Source organism: Urocampus carinirostris, chromosome 5 (genome assembly GCF_059441175.1).
Source record: "Urocampus carinirostris isolate Australia breed hairy pipefish chromosome 5, RoL_Ucar_1.0, whole genome shotgun sequence".
NCBI classification, from domain to species: Eukaryota; Metazoa; Chordata; class Actinopteri; order Syngnathiformes; family Syngnathidae; genus Urocampus; species Urocampus carinirostris.
In genome coordinates, this window is record NC_142353.1 from 42,240,256 (window position 1) to 42,265,933 (window position 25,678).

The following is a 25,678-nucleotide window of genomic DNA, read 5'->3' on the forward strand; positions in this document are numbered from 1 at the left end:
AATATAGCAAAATATCAGTTTCTGAAACTCAAAAAGTGACAAAAAGTTACCGGACACAATAGAGTTGCCTGCCCCATTTTTCACAACTTGAAATGCAATAAGACGACTAATCGCAAAAAAAAACCCCAAAAAACATTGTTGCAAAGTGTTAAGGATTACTAATGAGAATATATAACAGAACACTTAAAAATTAAGTTTATTATAAATCTACTTATAACATTCATTGCATGTTTTCCATCTGTCATCAGTATCTACCTGTATTTACTCATCTTCGTTCATGCAATATTTGCGTTGCGTCGTCTACTACAAGCCACGTGAACTCCTCTTTCTACGATGCTTTTAATGTACGTTTACGTTTTGTAGCGTCATACATTTTGTCAGCTTCTTTTGAATCTTCTGGGGCTGAGGTTTTGGCTTGATTCCTAATCACTTATCCATTTTTCCTGTGTTCTCTGTGCATCTACTTTGTAAAATGATACAACCTTATAACTCTCGAGAAAGTCCTCAGGCACAAAGTTATTCGATGCAGGCTTCTGATTGGCTGCCGAGTATGCAAATTGCCAAACGAACCGAAATTCCGAAATTTCCAAACCGAAAGAAGATTTAGAAATCGGAATAAAGCAAATGTTTGATTTTGAAAACAAAAAACAAAAAAAAACAGAAAACACTTTTGCCTGAACACCAACTGGGGAACGTTCAGTTGTCTGAGTCCAGATCGTCCTTTGCAACCTGTGCCTGAGAGTTCCAGAGCATAACAGAATGCTTGGCAACAGTCAGATACCCCACTAAGACAGGCTGCTACATTGTTATATTTGTCCAGCTTGGCTTGTTCGATACTCTCCACACTTTTTCAATCCACAATAGTGTTTTGTCTTTACATAAGTTGCTTTGTCATAGACATAAATAGAAACTATTATGTTGTCAGTGAATATTGACACAGTATGTTTTATTTTATTTTATTTCATTATAATTACCTGTAGGGCAGCACGGCGGCGCAGTGGTTAGCGCTTGTGCGGCACAGTTCATGTCATGGGAACCTCCTGCGTGGGTTCAAATCCAGCTCCAGACTTCCTGTGCGGAGTTTGTATGTTCTCCCCGTGCTTGCGTGGGTTTCCTCCGGGCACTCCGGTTTCCTCCCGCATTCCAAAAACATGCATTTCAGGTGAATTGGCCGGTCCAAATTGTCCCTAGGTGTGAATGAGCGAGTGAGTTGTCTGTCCCCGTGTGCCCTGCGATTGGCTGGCAACCAGTTCAGGGTGTCCCCTGCCCACTGCCCGAAGATGGCTGGGATGGGCTCCAGCCCCCCCGCGACCCTACTGAGGATAAGCGGTACGGCTAATGAGATGAGATGAGATGAGATAATTACCTGTAGTTTGCAGAGTTGGGTAGGGTTACTTTAACTTGATTACTTTCAATGACTTTTGGATTACTCCAATACCAAATATGCTAATAAAAGACAAAATAAACTAAATATGAATAAAATGACTCAATTTTGTGCAGGCTTGGGGAGTAACGGAATACATGGAAGGGCTTTTGCTTATTGTGGGGGTGGACCTAAGAGAAGGGGTAACAAGGAAGTAGTGGTGCTCAAAATAAGGATGGTATTCATTGACAGAATCAGGAACAACGTAACAAACAAACAAGTGGGCACAAAACAAATCAAACCTGACATAGTCCAAACGTGAAACGGAGACTACAACCATTAATGAAAAATGCAAGGAACAACGTAGCAAACTAAGCAGGGTTGGGTAGGGTTACTTTAACTTGATTACTTTCAATGACTTTTGGATTACTCCAATACCAAATATGCTAATAAAAGACAAAATAAACTAAATATGAATAAAATGACTCAATTTTGTGCAGGCTTGGGGAGTAACGGAATACATGGAAGGGCTTTTGCTTATTGTGGGGGTGGACCTAAGAGAAGGGGTGACAAGGAAGTAGTGGTGCTCAAAATAAGGATGGTATTCATTGACAGAATCAGGAACAACGTAACAAACAAACAAGTGGGCACAAAACAAATCAAACCTGACATAGTCCAAACGTGAAACGGAGACCACAACCATTAATGAAAAATGCAAGGAACAACGTAGCAAACTAAGCAGGGTTGGGTAGGGTTACTTTAACTTGATTACTTTCAATTACTTTTGGATTACTCCAATACCAAATATGCTCATAAAAGACAAAAGAAACTAAATATGAATAACATGACTCAATTTTGTGCAGGCTTGGGGAGTAACGGAATACATGGAAGGGCTTTTGCTTTTTGTGGGGGTGGACCTAAGAGAAGGGGTAACCAGGAAGTAGTGGTGCTCAAAATAAGGATGGTATTCATTGACAGAATCAGGAACAACGTAACAAACAAACAAGTGGGCACAAAACAAATCAAACCTGACATAGTCCAAACGTGAAACAGAGACCTCAACCATTAATGAAAAATGCTAGGAACAACGTAGCAAACTATGCAGGGTTGGGTAGGGTTACTTTAACTGGATTACTTTCAATGACTTTTGGATTACTCCAATACCAAATATGCTAATAAAAGACAAAAGAAACTAAATATGAATAAAATTACTAAATTTTGTGCAGGCTTGGGGAGTAACGTTATACATGGAACGGCAAAAATGATGTTGGCAAGCTGTTTGGATTTATTTTCATTTTGTTTCTGTCGCATTTGATGTTAGTTTTGCCGGAGATCAAAGAGATCAAAGCCAGGAGAGAAAGCTTACCACGTGTTGTGAGTCATCATTTTATTTATATTTAGTTTCTTTTGTCATTTATTATCATATTTGGTATTGGAGTAATCCAAAAGTAATTGAAAGTAATCCAGTTAAAGTAACCCTACTCAACCCTGGTAGTTTGTAAACAGAATATGACCTAACCGATTCGGTAGAAAACCTGGTAGCCATATTACCAATGTTTTTAGACCTTACCAATCCCCACATAGCTAAAGCTAATTTAAAAACAATTCTTCTTTGCAATATAACCGTAAATCCCAATTTTATAGACTGCCAGCATGGAGTTCAGCAGAGTTCACTTGAGTTCTTGCAGCTCCGAGGTGCTTCTCGTCATCAATGCATGAGCCAGAAATGTGCATACTCAGTTGCCTCCGGTGTAGCAAGCTGCCTAGGGCGAACCTAGTCAGCCTAGTCTGAGAACCTCACCCCCACCCCTCTCATATTGCTCATATTTACCTTTTCTACGATATTTATGTTTACGTTCCACCAGATGCTAACGTTCCACCGGATGCTAACGTTAGCATAGCGCTAAATCAATAAACAGCAGTTTGCACACCCCAACGGAGCTTTTATCGTCGCCGGCGACTTTAATCGGGCATGTTTAAGGACTGTACTTCCCAAATCCATTCAATACGTGGACTGAGCAATTAGGGAAAAAAAACACTGGACCGTGTGTACAGTAAGATCAAACATCTAGTTGGATCCGCCCATCTCTGTCCGTCCCGCACCCCCTTCATACACCACCCCCTCCGGAGGAAAACAAAGCCTATACAACAAGGACAGTACAAACATCTTCGTTGTTCCTTTATCTCTTTGTTTTCCTTATATCCTCACTGTAAAATGTGGACCTGGAGTGCCACGTCGAATTTCGTTGTCACAATATATGTTGTAACAATGACAATAAAGGTCTATTCTATTCTATTCTATTCTATTTGAGAAAACATGAGTTATGTTAAATAGGATACTGCTTCGAAAATCTTCAAAATGATGTAAAAGCTTAATGGTGGGGCGCGTCGTTGAGGTGTCCTTGAAAAATTGTGGAGAGTCATTTCATGTATTTAACCGCATCTAAGAAAGTCAAAAACCAAGCAGTGACAGAGGCTGCAATGATGGTTTCAGCCAGAAGATGGCGTCAGCGATTAAAATACTTTGAAGTGATGGACACAACCTTTAAGTTAACCTACCAAAATTGTACATCTCATATTTTTTTACGCAACTCTGTACCCTTGTAAGATTAAGTGAAAATGCAGTCTCTAAAGAGTATATTCCACAAGTTATAATAACTGTCACGGTTGCCATGGCACCCAATTGGCCCCGCCCGTATGGCTCCAGCTGCGGCTCGTTAACAGATTGGCTTTCTGTCTATTTTAAACCCAGCGCTGTCACGCTTCCTTTGTCAGCCCGTCAACGAACCTCTGCCCTGCAAGATGTGGGTTCTGACTCGGTCCTGTTGTTATTTCCAGTCCGGTATTGTTCCCGTTTATTTTTTTCCTGTTTAATATCGATTTCCAGTTTTGTTCCCGTCTATTTTTGTCATGTTTATTAATCTCTCCAGTTTTCGTTCCCGTCCTGTTTTTCTTGTTTATTTTGATATCCTCATTCATTATCAATCCTGTCTGTCCGTCCTATCCTGTATCGACCCCATCTGTCCGATATCAACTCGGGCAATTGGAACCGATCTCATCAGTGTCTGGCTTCCTGTCTTTCCACGCCAGACCGCTGCCTAACGTGCCTGACTCCCCATTTCCCGTAAAATAAAAGGCTTGTGTGAGAACGTCACGCGTTTGGGTCCTGATCCTGTTCTGGTTCTTGACAAAAAACCTGGAACTGTAAAAACGAATTTAAGTTCAAATTGGTGCTTTAAGATAAAATTCTGTTTTACTGTTCACACCAAAGCCATCATATTTCTAGACCTGATCAATCAAGTAATCAGTATCCTGAGCTCACTATTGCCCTCTGTCAGGAGGCAAGAGAGGTGCGTGCCGTACTCTGCCTCTGCATACACTGGGCACAGTAATACATTGCATACCAATTGCTTTAATGTTATTTATAACATAAAGGGAAAATCTGCAATTTTGAAAAGAAAATCAAACAAATGGTCACGTTAAATGAAAAAAGTAGTTTAACACTGTACAGTGGAACCTCGGTTCTCGACCATAATCCGTTCCAGAACCCTGATTGAAAAGCGATTTGTTCTAACACAGAAATCATTTTTCCCATTACAAATAATGTAAATCGTTTTAATCCATTCCAACACCCTGAATGTTTACCTTTGTTTACCTTTAAGACACAAATAACATCAATGTAACCCAGGCTAATCGTACGTTCGCGTTAGCGTAATCTTCCGTACGAAAGATTACGCTAACATGAACGTGTAAAAATAGAAAAAAAGGATAAAGAAAAGAATTATGAATAGGATTTTTTACCTTTGTGGTGGTCAGCAGAAGGCGCAGATGGACGGTGAGAGGGATGGAGGAGGAAGGAAAATGATTGTTTGGAAGGAGAGTCCCCTTCCATAAAAACTTCGGGGAGCTCTTCTGTCTGAGGGGTGCTCACACGTTCAAATCTCTTTGCTACGGATGACTGGCTACAGGATGTTCTCTTCTTTTAAAATATCTATCCAATGACACTTGCTTCTACCTTCTTTTTAGCACTTTTCGGAAGTGGTTCATGACAGTGTCATTAAAGTCATGATCAGGGTTGGGTAGGGTTACTTTAACTGGATTACTTTCAATTATTTTTGGATTACTCCAATACCAAATATGCTAATAAAAGAGAAAATAAACTAAATATGAATACAATGATGACTCACAACACGTGGTAAGCTTTCTCTCCCGGCTTTGATCTCTTTGATCTCCGGCAAAACGAACATCAAATGCGACAGAAACAAAATGAAAATAAATCCAAACAGCTTGCCAACATCATTTTTGCCGTTCCGTGTATTCCGTTACTCCCCAAGACTGCACAAAATTTAGTCATTTTATTCATATTTAGTTTATCTCATCTCGTCTCATCAGCCGTACCGCTTATCCTCATTAGGGTCGCGGTGGGGCTGGAGCCCATCCCAGCCATCTCCGGGCAGTGGGCAGGGGACACCCTGAACTGGTTGCCAGCCAATCGCAGGGCACACAGGGACAGACAACTCATTCGCTCATTCACACCTAGGGACAATTTGGACCGGCCAATTCACCTGAAATGTATGTTTTTGGAAAGTGGGAGGAAACCGGAGTGCCCGGAGGAAACCCACGCGAGCACGGGGAGAACATACAAACTCCGCACAGGAAGTCTGGAGCTGGATTTGAACCCACGCAGGAGGTTCCCATGACATGAACTGTGCCGCACAAGCGCTAACCACTGCGCCGCCGTGCTGCCCTATTTAGTTTATTTTGTCTTTTATTAGCATATTTGGTATTGGAGTAATCCAAAAGTAATTGAAAGTAATCCAGTTAAAGCAACCCTACCCAACCCTGGTCATGATGACTCTGGTGGCTGCAGCTTCATCGGTGTGGTGAAATTCTGTAACTCGGCCCATTTGCTACACATTTGTTTAATCTCGGACGTCCCCTAGTGTATTGGAGGTGCAATTGCACCTGAGAAAATTAAAAGGAGTAAAAAAATGTGATGTGAAACAGCCAGAATTTCTCGAATTTTTTGTTCGGACTCCGATATGTTCGAACTGAGAGTCGTTCGAAAACCGAGGTTTCACTGTATATAAATAATATAACAATTTACTATCGCCAATTTTCTATGCCTTACCTGCCATTCCCTCACTGCACGTTACTGAGAGAGAGAAGGATTGTCTCCAGAATCAATAATTCTGAAAAAAGGTTGCAAAATCATTCCTCAGGTTACAGAGCCACTATCCACAAGAGAAAACATTCTACTGTGGTGAGCAGCAGGCTTCAAATATCACAACAAAAGCACTTGATGACTCACCCCGGTCACACAAAAGTCAATATTTTTGTCTGTGAGCAAATCCTTGATACATCCATGGCTGAGTTCTAAAGTAAAGGTGTTTTCGACCAAAAGGACAATGACAAAACACAGGGTTGTATTGTTTTTTTAAAATATTAAAAAGTGCTTGACTTTTGGGTGAAGTGCTTTTCAATGTACCGTATTTTCCGCACTATAAGGTGCACCGGGTTATAGGGCGTTCCCCCAAAAAATAGTTTTTGGTCCTATATCTTCCATACATAAGGCGCACTGGAGTATAAGGTGCTACAATGGGAACGTCGACAAAACAGTCAGATAGTTCAGTCAAACTTCTTACCCCCTTAACATTCCGAAAGCTTGCAAAGAAGCAAAAACGTGTCTCAGACATGTACGGAAACAGTTTCTGTACGATGTACGACTCAAATGCATCGTTCCAAATATCATTCGGAAGGTTAAAGTCTTGGGATTCAAGAAATGCCAAACATTCCTTAGTTTTTATTTTATTTTTCGCTGGCAACTGTGCGGACAGCAAAGTAAGAATTTTATTGTGCAGGGAAACGGGGTTCTTTACTGTGCATATGACAATAAACACTTTGAATTGAATTTAGTTTAAAAATAGACTCATAACAGAAACATCAAGATCGTTCTAAAACAAGATACCGGGAAAATATAAAGCCGCATAGCTCACCTAAGTACTCTTGCAGCCATCACGTTCAATAATAATACGTAACCATGGTCTTCTTACAACCGTGAGTGTAGTAAGTCCAGGAGAGTAAAATATTTACAAATACAGAATAGTAAAAAATGTTTTCTCTATTTTTTTAACCCAACCTGTGATTCACATTCGTCTTTTTCGGCCAATTGCAGGCTTTGTTTCGCCCCTTTAGCCTATGCGAGCCTGTAAATGATAAAAAGGATCCACCCCCTTTACCTCGGAATAACTTTAGCCAAAAATAAAGGCTTTTAGGTGCGCCTTATAGTGCGGAAAATACGGTAATGATTGGAAACGTTGCCACATTTCTCAACAAGTATGCTTAAAAAGGAAGCATACACTGCTTTCTAGTGGCTTCGGTTTGTCATTGCATTTCTTCTTTCCTTGTGATCAACTGCAGCTGGCATTAGTTTGTACGGCATTTTCCTATGAAGTGTCTTTGCCCTCTACTGGTCACGCCAAAGTGGACAGGTGCATATTACAACTAAACAGGGTACTATGAAATGTGTATGAGTATCAATGATGGAGGTTTATTACGAGCAATGCAAAAAACAGTGCGCTGTGTTATATTTTAATTGGAAGAACTTTCTGCAAATCAAAATGTAAGATACATTTTACTGTCATTTTTACCCAACACCTTTATGGGGTGGGATTTGTCTCTAAAACAATAATGTTAATACATTTGTGGCTCTTCAAAATACATTACCCACACTGTGTCAAGTTTTGAAACTGACGGACCCATATGGGGGAAGGAAGAACTGGAGGTAGGGGTGTCATGAACCGGAACAGGACCCAAATGCGTGACGTTTCTCACACAAGCCTTTTATTCTACGGGGAATTGGGAGTCATGCATGTTAGGCAGCAGTCTGGCATGGAATGATAGGAATCCAGAGGCCGATGAGATCAATCCCAATTGCCCGTGTAGATATCGGACAGATGGGGGACCGACAGGCTTGTTAATGAAACATGATATCGAAATAAAACAGGAAAAAATAGACGGAAATGAAAACTGGAGAGAATTATAAACAGGACAAAAATAGACGGGAACGAAACTGGAAACCGATATTAAACAGGACAAAAATAAACGGGAACAATACCGGACAGGAAATACCAACAGGAAACAGGACCAAGTCAAAACATATGTCTTAAGGGGCAGAGGTTCGTTGACGGGCTGACAAAGGAAGAGTGAGAGCACTGAGCCTGAATAGAAGGGAAGCCCATCTGTCAACGAGCCGCAGCTGGTGCTTAAGACAAGGACACCATTTATTTACAAGAACCAAAGCATCAAACAAACAAGTGGGCCAACGCAACTAACAAAATGCCCAAACAAGAAACAAGAAACAAGAAACAAGAAACAAGTCAAGTAAAATTTATTTATATAGCCCTTAATCACAAAAATGTCTCAAAGGACTGCACAGGATTGCAATGACACAATGACCTGATCTTAAACCAACCTGCGGGCAAGGAACAACTCAAAATCTCAGCGTGAGGAAAAAGAGAAACCTTGAGAAAGGACCTCACAAGTGGTAATCCCCCTTCCATGATGACCAGGGGGAATCCCAATTAGCATTACTATCCACAAGCATAGTAAACACTAGGTAACATGTTGAAAATTGGTCCGGAAAGTGCATGACAGCAGCGACGCCCCCAGCCTGTAAACTAGTCCTGAAAGTCTATGACGGCCACGACGCAGCTTCCCATCTCTGCCAGCTGGTCCATGCAGACGTTCACATGCTTCAGGTCAAATGCTGGTCCACTGACTCATCTCCAATCGTCCATCTCCTTCGTATCACCACCAGGCAGGCAGTCGGAAAAAGACAGGACAATACAGAATATGAGGTGGGCATTAATCGTAAGCTTTGGAATAGAAGTGCGTCTTAAGCCTTGATTTAAATAGCTCCATTGAGGTTGTAGATCTTATCTCCGGAGGCAGGGCATTCCATAGCACTTCTTGGCTCTCTGAGTCACCAGTAGACCGGCATATTCCGAGCGCAGACTCCGTGTAGGAACATAGGGGGAAATCAAATCAGAGAGATAAGAGGGTGCAAGTCCATGCAAACATTTATATGTTAATAAGAGAACCTTAAAGTCACATCTTAAGTGGACTGGGAGCCAGTGCAAGTTGGCCAATACAGGAGTAATATGCTCAAACTCAAACAAAAATCCAAAAAACCGAACCTGGAACCGGATAAGTACAAGGAGTAAAGTAACAAAGAAACCAGCTGCAAGAAATCAAACATGACATGGTAAAAGACAACAGGATGAGGGTAGCATGGAAACGGCAATGACCCGACAATCAGAGAGATGCTCCAACACTCAATATAAAGGCCTGGTAGAATTATATATTGGTGTGTTGTAATTGTACTCAGGTGTATCCAGTTCCAAACCCAGTTGGCTTGAAAAGTCTTGAAAAAGTGCTTGAATTTAGCCAGTGAAAATAAGTTCAAACCTCATACATAACACCAACCGGCAAACATGTTCCGACTTCACTACCTGTACGACTCGCTATGCATTTCAATGTAAATCGATAAGAATGAATAACAAAATTGGGTCCCTAACAGCAACAAATCTGATGCAATCAGAGTAGGAGGAGGGGGCAAGAAATGAGTCGGTTCAGGAATGGATCTCAGAGATGAGAGAGAGAGAAGGTATAAACTAAATGGGAGGTCTTGGACGAATAGGTTCAATAACTCCCACTGTCACTGATACAAAAAATGTAGGTTGGCTTGATTGATAAGTCAATTTCACCAGTATTGCAGGGGGAGCCACTTCAATTAGTCTTCCGCCAACCACTCTCCCGTGTACATAAATAGTCCTTCAAGGAAAGATAGCTGTAGGAAGCTAGAGAATAGCATCTACCAGCTTTAAATTGCTGGGGTTCAGTGTTCATTTTACCTGTGAAAAGTGATTGGTCCCGGGGACTCGCATGCTCCAAAAATCTATGGGTCCCAACCAATGTTCCCTGTAATTTTCCTTACGGGTCTGAGCGTTCACACAAAGTCGGTGAGCAACGCTTGAAACAACAGTGAGCAACAGCAATCCCAAGTGTGGCAACTAAATCATTATCAAACATGTCCAAGACTTTACATTTTGCTGAGTTTCCGGCAATGCAAAATTATCTTTTTCTTTTGAATGAATTGACTCTTGTACTATTGCAAACGTTGTACGGCCTACAAACGTCGTTTGTTCTTACAATTCTTTCACAAGATATCCATTTTTTTTAATTTCCTGATATATTTTGTCTCATAATATTAAAATTTTGGGGGGCTTATTTAGTAAGATACAGAACTGTACTTAATCACATTTTTAGTGGAAGTACAATGTTGGCAACAAGATTCACTTGATATCATTGGAAATTATTTGAATGCAACACAAACGTTTTCCGTGTTTTTTTTCTACTTTTTTTTAAATTCCTTTAAAAGAAAATCTCATTGTGTTTATTTTTTTCGAGCTGTTACTTTTTTCTTACATGTCTTTCTTTTCTTTTTTTCTGGCTTTTTTTCTAAATTGTTCCTTTTTTTTTCTCTTCCTTTTGTTTCTTTTTTTTTCAGCTTTTCACTACTTTTAAATTTTTTTCTTTTTTTGTTCTATTTTCCCCTTCTTTTAAGTCATTTTGTGCATAGTTTTACATAATATTTGGTCATGTTGGGATTAAAGAAGCCAAAACAACCTGAAGAGCTTTTTATGACCCGAAAGAGCCGGTTACTTTTAGTGAGCCGAGCCGAAGAAGCCGGTTCTCGACAAACTCTACTAACCTTACTCAACTTCGTTCTACTTCGACTCGACTTCAAAATACCGCATTTAGGACACAACGTCGGAGAAACCCGTGTATTTTTACCTTCATGCACTGTAACTTTGACTTAAGTCGCTTCTTTATTAGTAATTTTGAGCCCTGATTTTTGTGCGCTGGCTAGATTTTCTTGTGCGCCGAGAATGTGCGAGCAGTGCGCAATTGCAGCTTAGAGGGAACACTGGTCCCAACAGAGATCTATAGGTCCCCAAAATTTTGTGTTATCGAGGTTTAAATTGTAAATCAGCGACAAATATATAAATACATATATAAATCTATATATTCATTCAGTTTTAATCATCACACTTAATTGATCATACAAAGCTGTCAGATTTTTCAGTTCACAAAAATATTGTACATTATACAAAATAATATTGCTGAAATATTAGTCTATATATTCTTGCAGTTTTAATCACTTCAAATTTTTCAGTTCATATATTCTTCGCGGTTTGCTGTCCCGCCACAGTTGTAATGCCTTCCCAAGGTCCAATTGCAGCAACGGAATTTCCATAGCTAATTTGTGGGTTTCATTGTCGTTGTGCCGATCCAATGTGCTTTTCTGAAAGTTCGTATTGCGAAATGATTTATGCAATCCAGTTTTTTTGTCACGCTGGGTGCTTTCATCACAGAACATGTAGCCTCCATTATCATCCTCCTCATAGCGTAACCAGGAATATAATTGAGTCCATTTTGGCAGAAAAGTCCTTTTCTTGCTAGGGGTATTCTTTTGTTTATCTTTCGTCGAATCGTTCGCTTCAAAACACGTGTTTTCCTTGCCATCGCGGTCTTCTGAAGAATTTCTCCGCCGTTTTTTCGTGACGGAATTATTGTCGTTGTTAGCACTTTCTGTACTATGTTTCGACTTATTACCGACATTGAAGAAATTACCAATTTTTTGTTGATTTGCACCTAATAGCAACTGTTTTTTACGGAGGCATACTTCTCTTTCACTCGACAACCACCAAAACAATGACGTCATCTCGAAGCAACGAGATCTCGTTTGCCGAGATCGGCGCGAGACCAAAACAACAATGGCGGATCTGCCTGACGAAAAGTTTGGAGTGCGGTAAATCTTTGTTAAAAAAAAAAAGTAATCGGGTAATAATGACAATTTGGTGTCAAAAAACTTGCGTCCCAGGGATGCACGTTGATTTGACACTATCTGTCCCCAGCAAAAATGATGCGTCTAGGACGCAGGGACCCGGGCAAACCAGAACACTGGGGGTTCTGTTGAAGTTCACCCAGTTTGTTTGACCCAACTAAAATTTTTGCTTTGCTAACCTGAGCCTGCTTGTAATACTAGCAAAAATAAAAATACTAGTTTTGCAATTTTAGCAGAATGCTCATATGATAATAGATTTTTGTTAATATCCATGTGTCACAATATCCAAAAGTCGTTTATCATAAGTATAGAATTGAAGGCATCGGACTTTATGGTATTGGTAAAGTCGAGTGTTTTCAGGTTACAACGTCTTTTCATTTTATTTGACAGTTTAATTTATAGGCCCTCTGAAGGAAATTAACTAATTTACATATATATGACCCCTTTGGAAAATTAGATTTCATTTCACCCGCCACTCAAAGTTCCTGATTGAAAAAGCATTGCCTACACAGCAATGTTGGTTTTTAGGGCACTGCTAGCAGAAAGTCAGGAAACATTCTATTTACCTTCTGTTTAGTCTGTAGTTTTGAAATTTTTTCAAACGGTTTTGGCAGCATAATTGTAGATACATTTGTCAAATTGATCGGTTATTCTTCTGTTAAAAATACCAACACTGCCCTACTTACGAAGGAGGTTCCGGACGATCGTTCGTGAGTTGAATTTGTTCATAAGTTGCTTCAGTGCTGTTTTGTCTGTTAAATGTTTACATAAGTATGTTTACAGCTTGTATAAGTAGCCTGTATTGTTTTGTACTAAAAAATAAACATTTCACAGAATAATATGCTTTATAGAGATAAATAAAGTTAAGTTTAACTTACTTTTGGAAGATGAGCTTCAAGGCATAGGCGACTTCCTCCTCCGTGGTAAAAAATGGCCGAAAAAAAGCGATCTAACCATTTTCTCAACCGCATCAAGCTTTCTTATTCCACTTTCATTTCAAAAGAAACGGCTCGCCTCTTCTTTACACTTTACACCAACCATATTGAACGGATGCACGAGATATTAAACAATAAAAATGTCAAAGTTCTTAGCGCGCTGGTGATACAGTATAGAATGTTTACACACAAACTAGGAAGTAGAAGCCGGATTTCTTATTCGGGGTGGATGCTGGGTGACCTCTCACAGCGCCACACCCCAGTAGTGGCGGAATGAAGCACTACAGTACTGTCCTGTACTCTGCAAAAGGTGCACAATACAAAATCTAACTTACAGCAATGTCCGAAAATTTTTCGACATCCCCAAAAAGATGTTAGTGTCTACCGTTTTTCGTAAGTCGAATGGCCATAAGTAGGGAAGTGTCCGTACATAGTATGTACGAAAAGTAAGACGAGGCCTAAAAATTGCAGCCCGACCCAACCCGGGCCCACGGGTATTAAACCCTGGCCTAGCCCAAGCCAGACCAATTAACTTCAATTGAGGGGCCAAGCCCGAAGCAAACCCTCATTTTCATAACTTTTTGATGAGGACTCGGGAGGAGTGGAACGAGCGTGACCATGCTAATGAGCACGAGCGAGGCGACAAGAGAATGAGACAGAATTGCAAGAGGGGCAAGGAATCCATCACGGATTCTCAGAAAAGAAAAAGATACAAAGTACTATGACGAGCGGATAATTAAACAAACAAACAAAAAAGTCAGGGAGAGAAAAACTCGGCCCAGTCTGTTCACGAACGTAATGATTGACATTTTTAGACCGTTGCAATTACACTAGACCGGTTTTGTATGAGTGAAATCCTTGAAAATGAATCTATGTTATGTTTAAGGATTGAGAAGTGCTTGAATTTTGGGTGAAATATTTACATATATATTGTTCAGATTCACAAATATGTTCATAAGGATCAGTGGTTAGCGGACAGTTGCGGCACAGTTCTGAGGTCATGAGATCGAACCTTCCTGTGTGGAGTTTGCATGTTCTCCCTGTGCTTGCGTGGGTTTCCTCCAGGCTCTCCGGTTTTCTCCCACATTCAAAAAACATGCGTTTCAGGTTAATTGGCCAGTCCAAATTGTCCCGAGGTGTGATTGTATATCTGCAAAATACATGATTCACACTGTATTTCTTCTTTTAATGGTACTGGAACAATTGGGCAAGCTTAGAAATGTCCTTAAAAAGTGCTTGAATTTGGCCATGGAAAAGGTGTTTAAACCCTGACTACAGCATGGACCTTTTGCGATCAAAACAAAGAGATTTTGTAATTTATAACATTGTTATGATTTGATGGTAGTGATGATGGACCCATGTGGAGGAGGCAGGAACTGCTGGCAGAGGTTCTAAAGAAAACGGTATTTATTAACAAAACTCAAGACCATAGTAGCAAACAAACAAGTAGGCACAAAAGCAACTAACAAAATGTCCAAACAAGAAACTAGAAACAAAAAACAAACTTGACAAAGTTCAAACTACAAACAACTAAACTAGAAATAGAAATGGAAACTGCAAGGAATAAAGTAACAAAGTAACTGTAATTAAGTAATTACTGATGTGAAGCACCTGTGCCCGCTCGTTTGCCGCCAACTGCCTCAGACTCTGATTGGCTCCCTGTCACTATATAAACCCACGTCTATCTGTCACCGGTTGTCAGTCCGTCTGCGAACCTCAGTGCAATCTAGGCAAGCTTTTTCGACTATGACTCCCACCTGTTTTTGCTCCCGTCTGTTTCCCGGCTGTGAAACCATCCTGACCACATCTACTCTCCTCTCCTGGCTTTCGGCTTGTTTCCGTTCCCGACCATGTTTTTTGCTCGCCTGTCCCGGCTACTGACCCGTTTTTTCCGTTCCCGACACCGCCATCGCTCGCCACTAAAGTCCCACTTCCGCGTTCAGAGCAACCTGCTTCCCGTGTCCAGCAATCACCGGATCGTGGGTGGAACCCTTTCCTTTCTTCCAATAAAACAGAGAGAAATGTAACGCAAGTGGGTCCTGTCTCAGTTCTGGTCTTGACAGTAACAAAGTAACAAGGCAAGGCAAGTTTATTTGTATAGCACAATTCATACACAAGGTAATTCAAAGTGCACTGTTAAAACACACTATTACAGTTAAAAGATAGAAGAAAAGACATTGAAAATTTAAAATGTGGTTTTTAAAATGCATTAAAACCACAGATAAAACATAATAAAATCGATGAACAAGCCTGGCGGGGAAATTGACAAAAAGAACAGATTTTGCCGAACAGAAATGTCCTTTTAAAGGCCTCAGAGTGTGATTTTTGGACACTCCTGTCCCCAGTTCAAAATGCCACTTGGGTCCCTCTGGTGGTGGGAGGTATGCCAGACCCTTAAAGAATAGTTGGATTGTCTTACCAGTTCTTGGGTCATGCTGTAGTATTTACAATATACGCAGCACTATACTGTTGGTAATTAACTATCAAAATGTACCGTTTACCAAATTGTTCGAATTAGTTATCTGACTCCATTAACCAAACACGACCTACATTCCTCCTACAATTATGCGTGCTCGTTTCTTGGGAGAAAATGACCAGGTAGGCCGACATTTGCACACAGGGGCGGGTTTATTATTCCTAATAGCAGAACTAAGTGTACCAACAGGAGACGGCCGAAGTGACGTTGGAGTGTGAGGGAAGCCTTCTTCTGAACTCCTTTAGCTTTCTCTTATTGGCTCACGTCTCCCCGCAAGATGGCGTCTCGGCTCCTCCCATGGGCGTGCCAAGCAGCTCAACAATCCCACAACACAGCGACTTGATGTCTGGTTTTTCCACTACAGCGCCCGTTCGTTCTGCGTCAGCACATTCACGTGTCCTGTTATCAAAAGCACTAGACAAAATATTATGCATTTCAAAACAGCCTGTTATTGAACATCGAACTAAAGCATAGTCAGTGAATATCTTTATTGCATTAAACTGAATATATGTAACTTGTAGTCAAATGTATAAAATCCTTTAAAGTCAAATGTATAAAATCCTTTAATACTCAGAAAAAAGATATCAGTAAACGTGACAGACTGTGAAATAGATCCCTCCATCATCCCTCTTGTGAATTTGGGAAGCTGTGTCGGCAATCGAAACTTTAATCTTCCTCATCTGTCCTGTGTCCTTCAAAGTGAAACCATCACAGCTTGTAAACACTACTTGTCACGACCAGAACGGAGACAGGACCCACTCGCGTAACGTTTCTCTCAGTTTTATTGGGAAGAAGGAAAATGAGTGCACACACGATCCAGAGATCGCTGGTCGCGGGGTGTAGGTTGCTCGGACGCGGAAGTGGGACTTCCGTGGCGAGCGGTGGCGGTGTCGAGAGCGGAAAAAACGGGTCAGTGGAAGAGCAAAAACGTGGTCGGTATCAAAAAAATGGGTCGTTATTCGGGACAGGAGAACAGACGTGTTCGAGATCAAAGTGGGTCATAATTCAGGACGGAAGAGCAGACATGGTCAAGATCAAACAGATCGTGGCGGGAGAAAAACAGGAGCAAAAAAAACGGACAGGTGAAAAAGGGCTTGCCGTGCAAAAACGGAGATTTGCAGACGGACCGACAAAAAGGGACTGACATGAGTTTAAATACTGACAGGGAGCCAATCTGTCAACAAGCTGCAGCTGGCGCCCACGGGCGGGGCCATTTGGGCGCCATGGCAACCAGGACACTACTTTATAACATCTGTTGTACTTCTCTATCAATTCTCATGTCGACACAATCTCTTGACCAGAAGATCGTTGTACAGACAAGATCATTTGTTTTCTCAATTAATTCCCGAAAGTGACTCCGTGATTGGATCATACTTGTTAAACACAAGAAACCTCGTGCGTAATTGAAAGGATCACAATGTACTTGTTGTAGCACAATATGTCATGGTTGCCATGTCGCCCAATTGGCCCAATTTGCTTCAGTGTCAGCCCGTCAAACGAACTTCTGCCCACAAGATGTGGGTTCTGACTCGGTCCTGTTTTCCTGTGATATCTCCAGTCCGGTATTGTTCCTGTTTATTTTTGAATTGTTTAATTTCGGGTTACAGTTTTGTTTCCGTCTGTTTTTGTCCTGTTTGTTAGTTACTTCAGTTTTTGTTCCCGTCTAGTTTCTCCTGTTTATTTTCGTTATCCCGATTAGTTATCGATCTCGTTGGTCTCTGGCTTCCAGTCTTTCCACGCCAGACCGGCTACCTAACGTGCATGACTCCCCATTTCCCGTAAAATAAAGGCTCGTGTGAGAACTTCACGCGATTGGGTCCTGTATCTGTTCTGGTTCCCGACACAATAATTCCATATGCATTCACTAATTGAAGATGGAGCGAAAGGAGAAGCATCAGTGCTCAATTTCATGATGAGATACTGTACCACAAATTAATTGGTGGTAGTGAGTGTCACTCTGCTGTCAGTGTCCTGAAGACTACAGCCTAATTTAGACAATAAAGAGATTAGGGTCGGACGGTGAAGAGGATCAAGTAATCTACTGCTACTAAATAATGGACTACTAAATATAAATAACTCACACACTATCCGCACCAGGCTGTAGTCGAATGTCGATTTTAAAAACTATTTGCAAGTGATATGTTCTTACTCTCAGAGACCAGAAACAGAGATAGGACCCACTTGCGTTCCTTTTCTCAGCTTAATTTAGAAGGAGTAAAGGTCTTGCACCCACGATGGGTACTAGATCGCTTGGAACGCGGAAGTGGCACTTCCGTGGCGAGCGAAGCCAGTGTCGAGAGCAGGGAAAGAACAGGTCGATGGCCGGGACGGTGGAGCAGTACGTAATCGAGTTCAGAAAAGGGGTCTGGGCCGGGAATCAAACGGGAATCAGGACAGGAAAGAGTCAGGGTCGAAAAGGGCTTGCCTAGCGTGGGCTGAGGTTCGCAGACAGACTGACAACGGGTGACAGGAAGACGGGAGTTTGAAAAGAGATGAGCAGCCAATCAGCGTCCGAGGCAGTGGGCGCCAAAGGGGCAGACTCGCATCAGTAATCATGACATGCGACCATATTCTGTATTGTGTGACCAACTAAACATGTAATTTACAGTAAAGCCCTGCTATTTACCTTAAAAATGAGTTTTTAAATGCGCTCGTGGCATTCTAGAAATATTAGCTACTGTATGATATTCATTTTTAATGGGCTGCTTGCCATGGATGAGGTAGAAAATAATAAAAAACAATATTCATGTCAATAGGTTCTGTTATAATGTTGTGATAAACTAGTCCTGGAAAAAAAGAAACGGTTGATTCCAATTGCCTGTATGTGGGGGTGGACCTAAGAGAAGGGGTAACCAGGAAGTCGTGGTGCTCAAAATAAGGATGGTATTCATTGAACAGAATCAGGAACAACGTAACAAACAAGGGGGCACAAAACAAATGAGATGTTCCAACAAAAATCAAACCTGACAAAGTCCAAACCTGAAACGGAGACCACAATCATTAATGAAAAATGCAAGGAACAAAGTAACCAACTAACACATGAGCGCTCTACTACAGAAGAAAATGTCCAAATAAGTGACATGAAACAAAAAAAAGACTGTCATGGCAAGGAACAAAGTAAAAAAAAAAAAAAAAAAAAAAGCAGAAGCGTAACAAATAACTAAATATACAAACCAGAAATCAGGAAACAAAAAAATAAATCAGATGCATCAATGACAGTGGAAATGAAACGGAGCACACCTGAGCGCAGTTCCATGGGTGGGTGGGTGGGTGGGTGGATGGATGGATGGATGGATGGATAGATGGATAGATAGATAGATAGATAGATAGATAGATAGATAGATAGATAGATAGATAGATAGATAGATAGATAGATAGATAGATAGATAGATAGATAGATAGATAGATAGATAGATAGATAGATAGATAGATAGATAGATAGATAGATAGATAGATAGATTATTCATCCCTGTAGGGAAATTCACACTTCCAGCAGTATCCTTTGGTTGTTTATTAATGGATTATCAGGATGGCCTTGGGGTGCTGTGTTGTAGTTTAGCAACAGCGGAGTGGATGACGTCACACGCTAGGCCAAAAGTTCGACGTCCCTGGAGCAGATAGAAATCTTTGTGCCCAGGGTTACACCACCTCGATTCACGTAGATAGCGAGTCCACCTCCTCTCCGCTCCCTGCAGGCTTTTGCGTCTCTGTCTGTCCTAACAGCGCTGAATCCGGGTAGCTCCACGTTAGCGTCCTGGATGCTAGCCGTGAGCCACGTTTCCGTAAAACACAGCAAACTGCACTCCCTTTACGCTTTGATGTTTTTCACCAGCACAGCCAGTTCGTCGGTCTTATTTGGTAGAGAGTTTACATTTACCATGATTACGGACGGTACTGAAGGCTTATAACGCCGCTAGCCGCTTAGCCTTCACCTTAGCTACGGCTCTGCATCCTCGATAGGCAAGAATGCTGGTTTATTTTAACACAACCAATATTTGCTTTTGGAGTTCTAAAATATGAGTGTCAAGAGGAAATTAAGGAGCTTTGACGAACATGTTTAAAATGTGCAATATGTAGCATCGACAACACTGTTTGTCCATTTCTTCTTTAATCATTAAGTCCAATTTGGCTGCCTCTTATTATTTTATTCATAACTTTCTATTTTTTTGTCTTGCAGAGTCGAAAACATGCCAATAAAGTGCGACTTTATTACATGTTACATCCTGTGGACGGAGGCTGCCCCGCTAAAAAGCTCAGGACGGATAACGTGAGTTATTCATGACATATACATCGCTTCCCTTGTCGGAACTCGCCAAGAAACACGTGTTTCATGTCAGATCGTATCTGTGAGATTCACATCAGGAGTTGTATTTTTAATGGATTTTCAAGATCTTCCCTCAATGTCTGAGTAGCTAAAAGGCTGAGGGCCACCATTTTTGCCCCAGAAATGACATCCTGGTGATGGGGCTTGGCAAAAAGATGTCCAACTGTCATTATATATTTAGAAAAGTGTTTGTGGGGCCTGGCAATAATGGCCAAAACTTGCTTGACGCCAATTTGGCAACTGTCAGCCTGCAAATGTGTAATTACTGTCACGTTCTGTGCTTCCTTGTCTCATCATGTCTGACTCCCTGTCAACCTCTGTCAACCTCATTTGTGTTGTCCAAATGTGTCTCATCTTATAATAATAAGAATGATAATAATAATCATATATTGTATTTCGAAGCGCCTTTCAGGACACCCAAGGTCGCTGTACATGTGAGCAATGTTCCCTCTAAGCTGCGCGCCTGCACATTCTCAGCGCACAAGAAAATCTAGCCAGCCCACAAAAATCAGGGCTCGAAATTTCTAATTAAGAAGCGAATTAAGTCAAAGTTACAGTGCATGAAGGTAAAAATACACGGGTTCCCCTGACGCTGTATACTAAACGCGATATTTTGAAGTCAATGTCGAACGAAGTTGAAAAGTAAAGTCTGTAGAGTTTTTCGAGAACCGGCTTCTTCGACTCGGCTCACTAAAGCGAACCGGCTCTTTCGGGTTCCAAACGGCTCTTCAGGTTGTTTTTGTTTCTTTCATCCCCACACGACCAAATGTTATGTAAAATTGTGCACAAAACGGCTTAAGGAAGGGGGGGTATAACAAAAAAGAAAAAATATCAAAATAAAAAAGTAGTGAAAAGCTGAGACTTGTTGACTTGGTCTTAAATTTGAATTCAAAATGTATTAAAACAGTCTTGAAAATTCTTGAATTTAACTTCCCTTAAACTGTAGGAACCCTGATTAATCCCTCGTCTTTCTATCGGGATTACTTACAAAAATATCTCATGATACAGAATATAAACTTTTTTTTATGAAATACTCTACAACACATTAAAGTCAAAGAACAAAATCTTTTTACAGGCCCAAGCATTCGTTTAAGAAATAAAAGTACAGAACACTGTAAACATTTATTCATCTATTTTCTACCTATACCTACTCTCTTAGAGACTGTTTCCTTTAAGAATGGATAACTGTGAGGTCCAAATTATGGGCAAACCCCGTGTGGCCGTTCATCAGATCTAAAAAGGAATTCAGGTAACGACAATATACATTTTCGTTCCGCTGCAGCGGGGGAGAAACGGGGAGAAACACAGGGGATGTGTTCTCGGCTCCACAATCGTCCTCCTGCTTCTTCTCCGCCGCAGCTGGCTTTATTTAGTACAAGTATGGTGGACTTTAGACTGACATATGATTGGGTGGACATTAGACTGACACATCATTGGGTGGACATTAGACTGACACATCATTGGGTGGACATTTTACTAAAACAGTAAAAGACATATAGACAGTGATTAATAGGGGAAGGTTCAGAGAAATACACAATACATATATATATATATATATATATATATATATAACATTCTTAAGCAACTTCACAATAACAAAGTGAAATTCCTTGAAGCTCCACAATCGTCCTCTGGCTTCTTCTCCGCCGCAGCTGGCTTTATTTAGTACAAGTATGGTGGACTTTAGACTGACACGTGATTGGGTGGACATTAGACTGACACATCATTGGGTGGACATTTTACTAAAACAGCAAAAGACATATAGACAGTGATTAATAGGGGAATGTTCAGAGAAATACACAATATATATATATATATATATATATATATATATATATATATACATATAGAACATTCTTAAGCAACTTCACAATAACAAAGTGAAATTCCTTGAAGCAACAAGACTGTGAAAGGTGAACTGTGTTATAGCAAAGGATTACTGTATATACAAATATGCTGTAAATGTAAAAAACAGGGTAAACAGTGCCCTGCGATTGGCTGGCAACCAGTTCAGGGTGTCCCCTGCCCACTGCCCGGAGATGGCTGGGATGGGCTCCTGCCCCCCCGCGACCCCAATGAGGATAAGCGGTACGGCTAATGAGATGAGATGAGGGTAAACAGTAACAAGCATTAGAAAAACCATAAAAAAGTCCAAAAGTAATGAACAAAGTAGCAATCAAACCTGGTACAAACAAGAGATCTGTGAAATCACAAATACCTGAAAGAAAAATGGGAACACCCTGACTAACATGGCAAAATAAAAAGAACTAAAAACCACAAAGATGGGGGGAAATAATAGATCAATACTAGAGAAGGATTTAACAATACAAATAGACAGGATACAAATTAACCCAGAAGTCCTACTAAGCCAAAAAAAACAATAAAAAAATAACGTAGAGCATAACATATACAGTGCAAAAAACATCATTCATTTTTATGTTTTGGAATGTGTTATGGTTTCCAGTTTTACTGCAGTCCTTGTTAAAAAAGGGCAGATTTTTTGATTGGAGCAGACCTCCCTTGCAAAATTACACAGATGTGATGTGACCAGGCTGTGCATATAAGGTGCCACTGTCTAAAAATACACTGAGTAGAATTGCCTCCAGAGACTGAGACAGTGCGTACATTGTGGCATGGCCTAGCATCTGGACCTTTTTGACTTGATGACATGTGACAACAGTACACGCTGCTGGTCATTCTCCTTGCTGTTATAACCTGCTTTGGTTTGGTCGGGCTGTGGACTTCGCTCGACAAGATGTTCCATCTTAGGCGATGTCTAAAGTAGACGAAGAGTAGAAATCGTGACTCAGGAATCATTGAAAAATAATCAGATATGATTTTGGAACACTCAAAAGCAAAGTTGGCATGAATAGAATAGAATAGAATAGAATAGAATAGAATAGAATATATCTTTATTGTCATTGTTACAAAATGGATTGAACATAAAGCTCAGGAGGTAGAGCGCTCGTCTTGGGATCAAGGGATCCCAGTTTGAATCCCGGCTCGTCCGTGTTACATGTCGAAGTGTCCTTGGGTAAGACACTGAACCCCTAATACCCCCAATAAGCAGGTTAGCGTCTTACATGGCTGCAATACAAGGCTGCTATTGGGAAATGTGAAGCACACTGTAAAGCGCTTTGGGAAGTCATTGACTTGAAAAGCGCTATATAAATGCAGATCATTTCATTTCATTTCATTGAGACAACGAAATTGGACGTGGCACTCCAGTTTCACATTTAACAGTGCGGATAAAAGAAAACAAAGAAGATAACGGTTCAGTGTTCTCGTTTGCCCGCGTCCCCGCGTCCTAGACGCATCATTTTTGCTGGGGACGCATAGTCTCAAATCAACGTGCGTCCCCGGGGCGAAACGTTTTTGCCACAAAATTGTCATCATTACCCAATTACTTTTTTTTAACAAAGATTTACTGCACTCCAAACTTTTCGTCAGGCAGATCCGCCATTGTTGTTTTGGTCTCGCAGTTCGAGTTTTCGTCTGCACGCCGATCTCGGCCAACAAGATCTCGTTGTGTAGTGAAAGGAAGTCCGTCTTTTTTTACAGAACTGGCTTTTTTGGGCTCAACTCGTTAAAAAGAGCCGGCTCTCAAACGGCTCACTTGATATTACGAATTATGTTGTATAGAGAAGTTAAGAAAAAAAGGAAGTATAAAAGGAGAAAAGAAAAAAAGACAGGTTTGTGGTTATCCCTTTAATCGGTATATTACCAACAATAATTTGATGCAGAAAATGAATTCATAAATTGATGATTAAAAGTGAATGAATATGTAGATTTATATAATATATTTGTTGCCGATTTACGATTTCAACCTCGATAACACTAAATTTAGGGGCCCCATAGATCTCTGTTGGGACCCATAGATTTTTGAGCTTGCGAGTCCCCGGGACCCATCACTTTTCAGAGATAAAATGAACACTGACGGTTAAAATTTACACAATATTTACACAAGAAATGTAGGCATATAGGATTTTACATACAGTTTTGGGATCGTATTAGTGCAAAAATAGGCAACATTGTGCAAAGTGAGCATAGGCATGAATACAATTTGACATCTGTATGAGGTAGTGTGTTTGCAAGAGTTTCAGTTTTCTGTGCAGTGTGTGTTAAGGGTGGTAATGGCTCTGGGGAAGAAACTGTCTCTGAGACTGTTTGTTTTTGTTTTGTGTCAAAGCGGTGGTGGCCGGGGTGAGAAAAGTCCTTGATGATATTTTCTGCTCTGCTGTTTTTATTATTATTATTATTATTATTATTATTATTCAGCCAGTATCAACCATCAACATGATATATACCGGAAATCATTTTGTAACGCGAAGCTATCATCGTGACTCGTCGCCTTCGATCGGCTGTGTTGGGAGTCATTAGGTGCCCAAACCCCCCCAATTCCAACCCTTAATGCCGAGCGCCAAGCAGGGAGGCAATGGGTACCAATGTTGTAAGTCTGTATGACTCGGCCGAGGCTTGAACCAGCGACCTCCCAGTCTCGGAGCGGGCACCCTACCATCTAGGCTACCGAGCTGGATAGCGAGAGCAGGCAATGTCCTCCAGACTGGGTAGAGAGCAACCAACGATTCTCTGGGCTGTGTTGATGACCCTCTGAAGTGTTTTCCTGTCTGCTGCCGTGCACCCAGCATGCCACACCGTAATGCAGTATGTCAGAAATATGACGTTATCAGTGTTGGGTAGGGTTACTTTAGCTGGATTACTTTCAATTAACTTTTGGATTACTCCAATACTAAATATGCTAATAAAAGACAAAAGAAACTAAATATGAATAAAATTACTAAATTTTGTGCAGGCTTGAGGAGTAAGGAATACATGGAAGGGCAAAAATGATGTTGGCAAGCTGTTTGGATTTATTTTTACGTTGTTTCTGTCGCATTTGATGTTCGTTTTGCCGGAGATCAAAGAGATCAAAGCCAGGAGAGAAAGCTTACCACGTGTTGTGAGTCATCATTTTATTCATATTTAGTTTCTTTTGTCTTTTATTAGCATATTTGGTATTGGAGTAATCCAAAAGTAATTGAAAGTAATCCAGCTAAAGTAACCCTACCCAACCCTGGTTGGGACCAACATGTTACAAGGGAATGCATTCCTGGAATTTCATTTTTTTCTTCTCTGTAATCTGTGCACTATTTCTTGATCCGTCCAAAACTTTAATATTTGAATAGAGGAAGAAATTAAAACTATTGTTTTTTTCAAAAATTTGATTCATCAATTAATCAAAAAAATAAAACTCAGTTCATCGATTATTAATATGAATCGTTAGTTGCAGCCCAACACCAGTGTCATGAACCGGAACAGGAAGAGGACCCAGATGCGTAACATTTCTCACACAAGCTTTATTTTATGGGAATGGGGCAGTCATACACATTAACGCAAACGCCAGTGATTCAGCGATCGCTGGGCGGAAGAAGAAAGACAGAAGTCTGGCGTGGAACAACAGGAAGCCAGTTACATGAGCCGATACCAGTCTCAGGTCTTTTGCGGACTCCTTCAGGTTTTTCTCCAAGAAGGTCCTATATTTCGCTCCATCCATCTTCCCGGACAGATGGTGTCGATACTGGACAGAACGGTACTGACAGGAATGATAACAGATATAGGAGACTGGAGACAGAAATCAGACAGAACGAGATAGACGGGAACGATACCA

The 25,678-nt window shown here is 40.8% G+C and overlaps 1 protein-coding gene across 1 annotated transcript in view; it reads left to right on the plus strand.

Moving 5' to 3' along the window:
- zmat4a (zinc finger, matrin-type 4a) overlaps positions 1-25,678 on the plus strand; it is a 96,178-nt gene that overhangs the window by 18,578 nt on the left and 51,922 nt on the right. Inside the window, exon 3 of the mRNA XM_088335230.1 lies at positions 19,864-19,953. Coding sequence (XP_088191356.1) covers positions 19,864-19,953 — 90 coding nt within the window. The remainder of the gene's footprint in view (positions 1-19,863; positions 19,954-25,678) is intronic.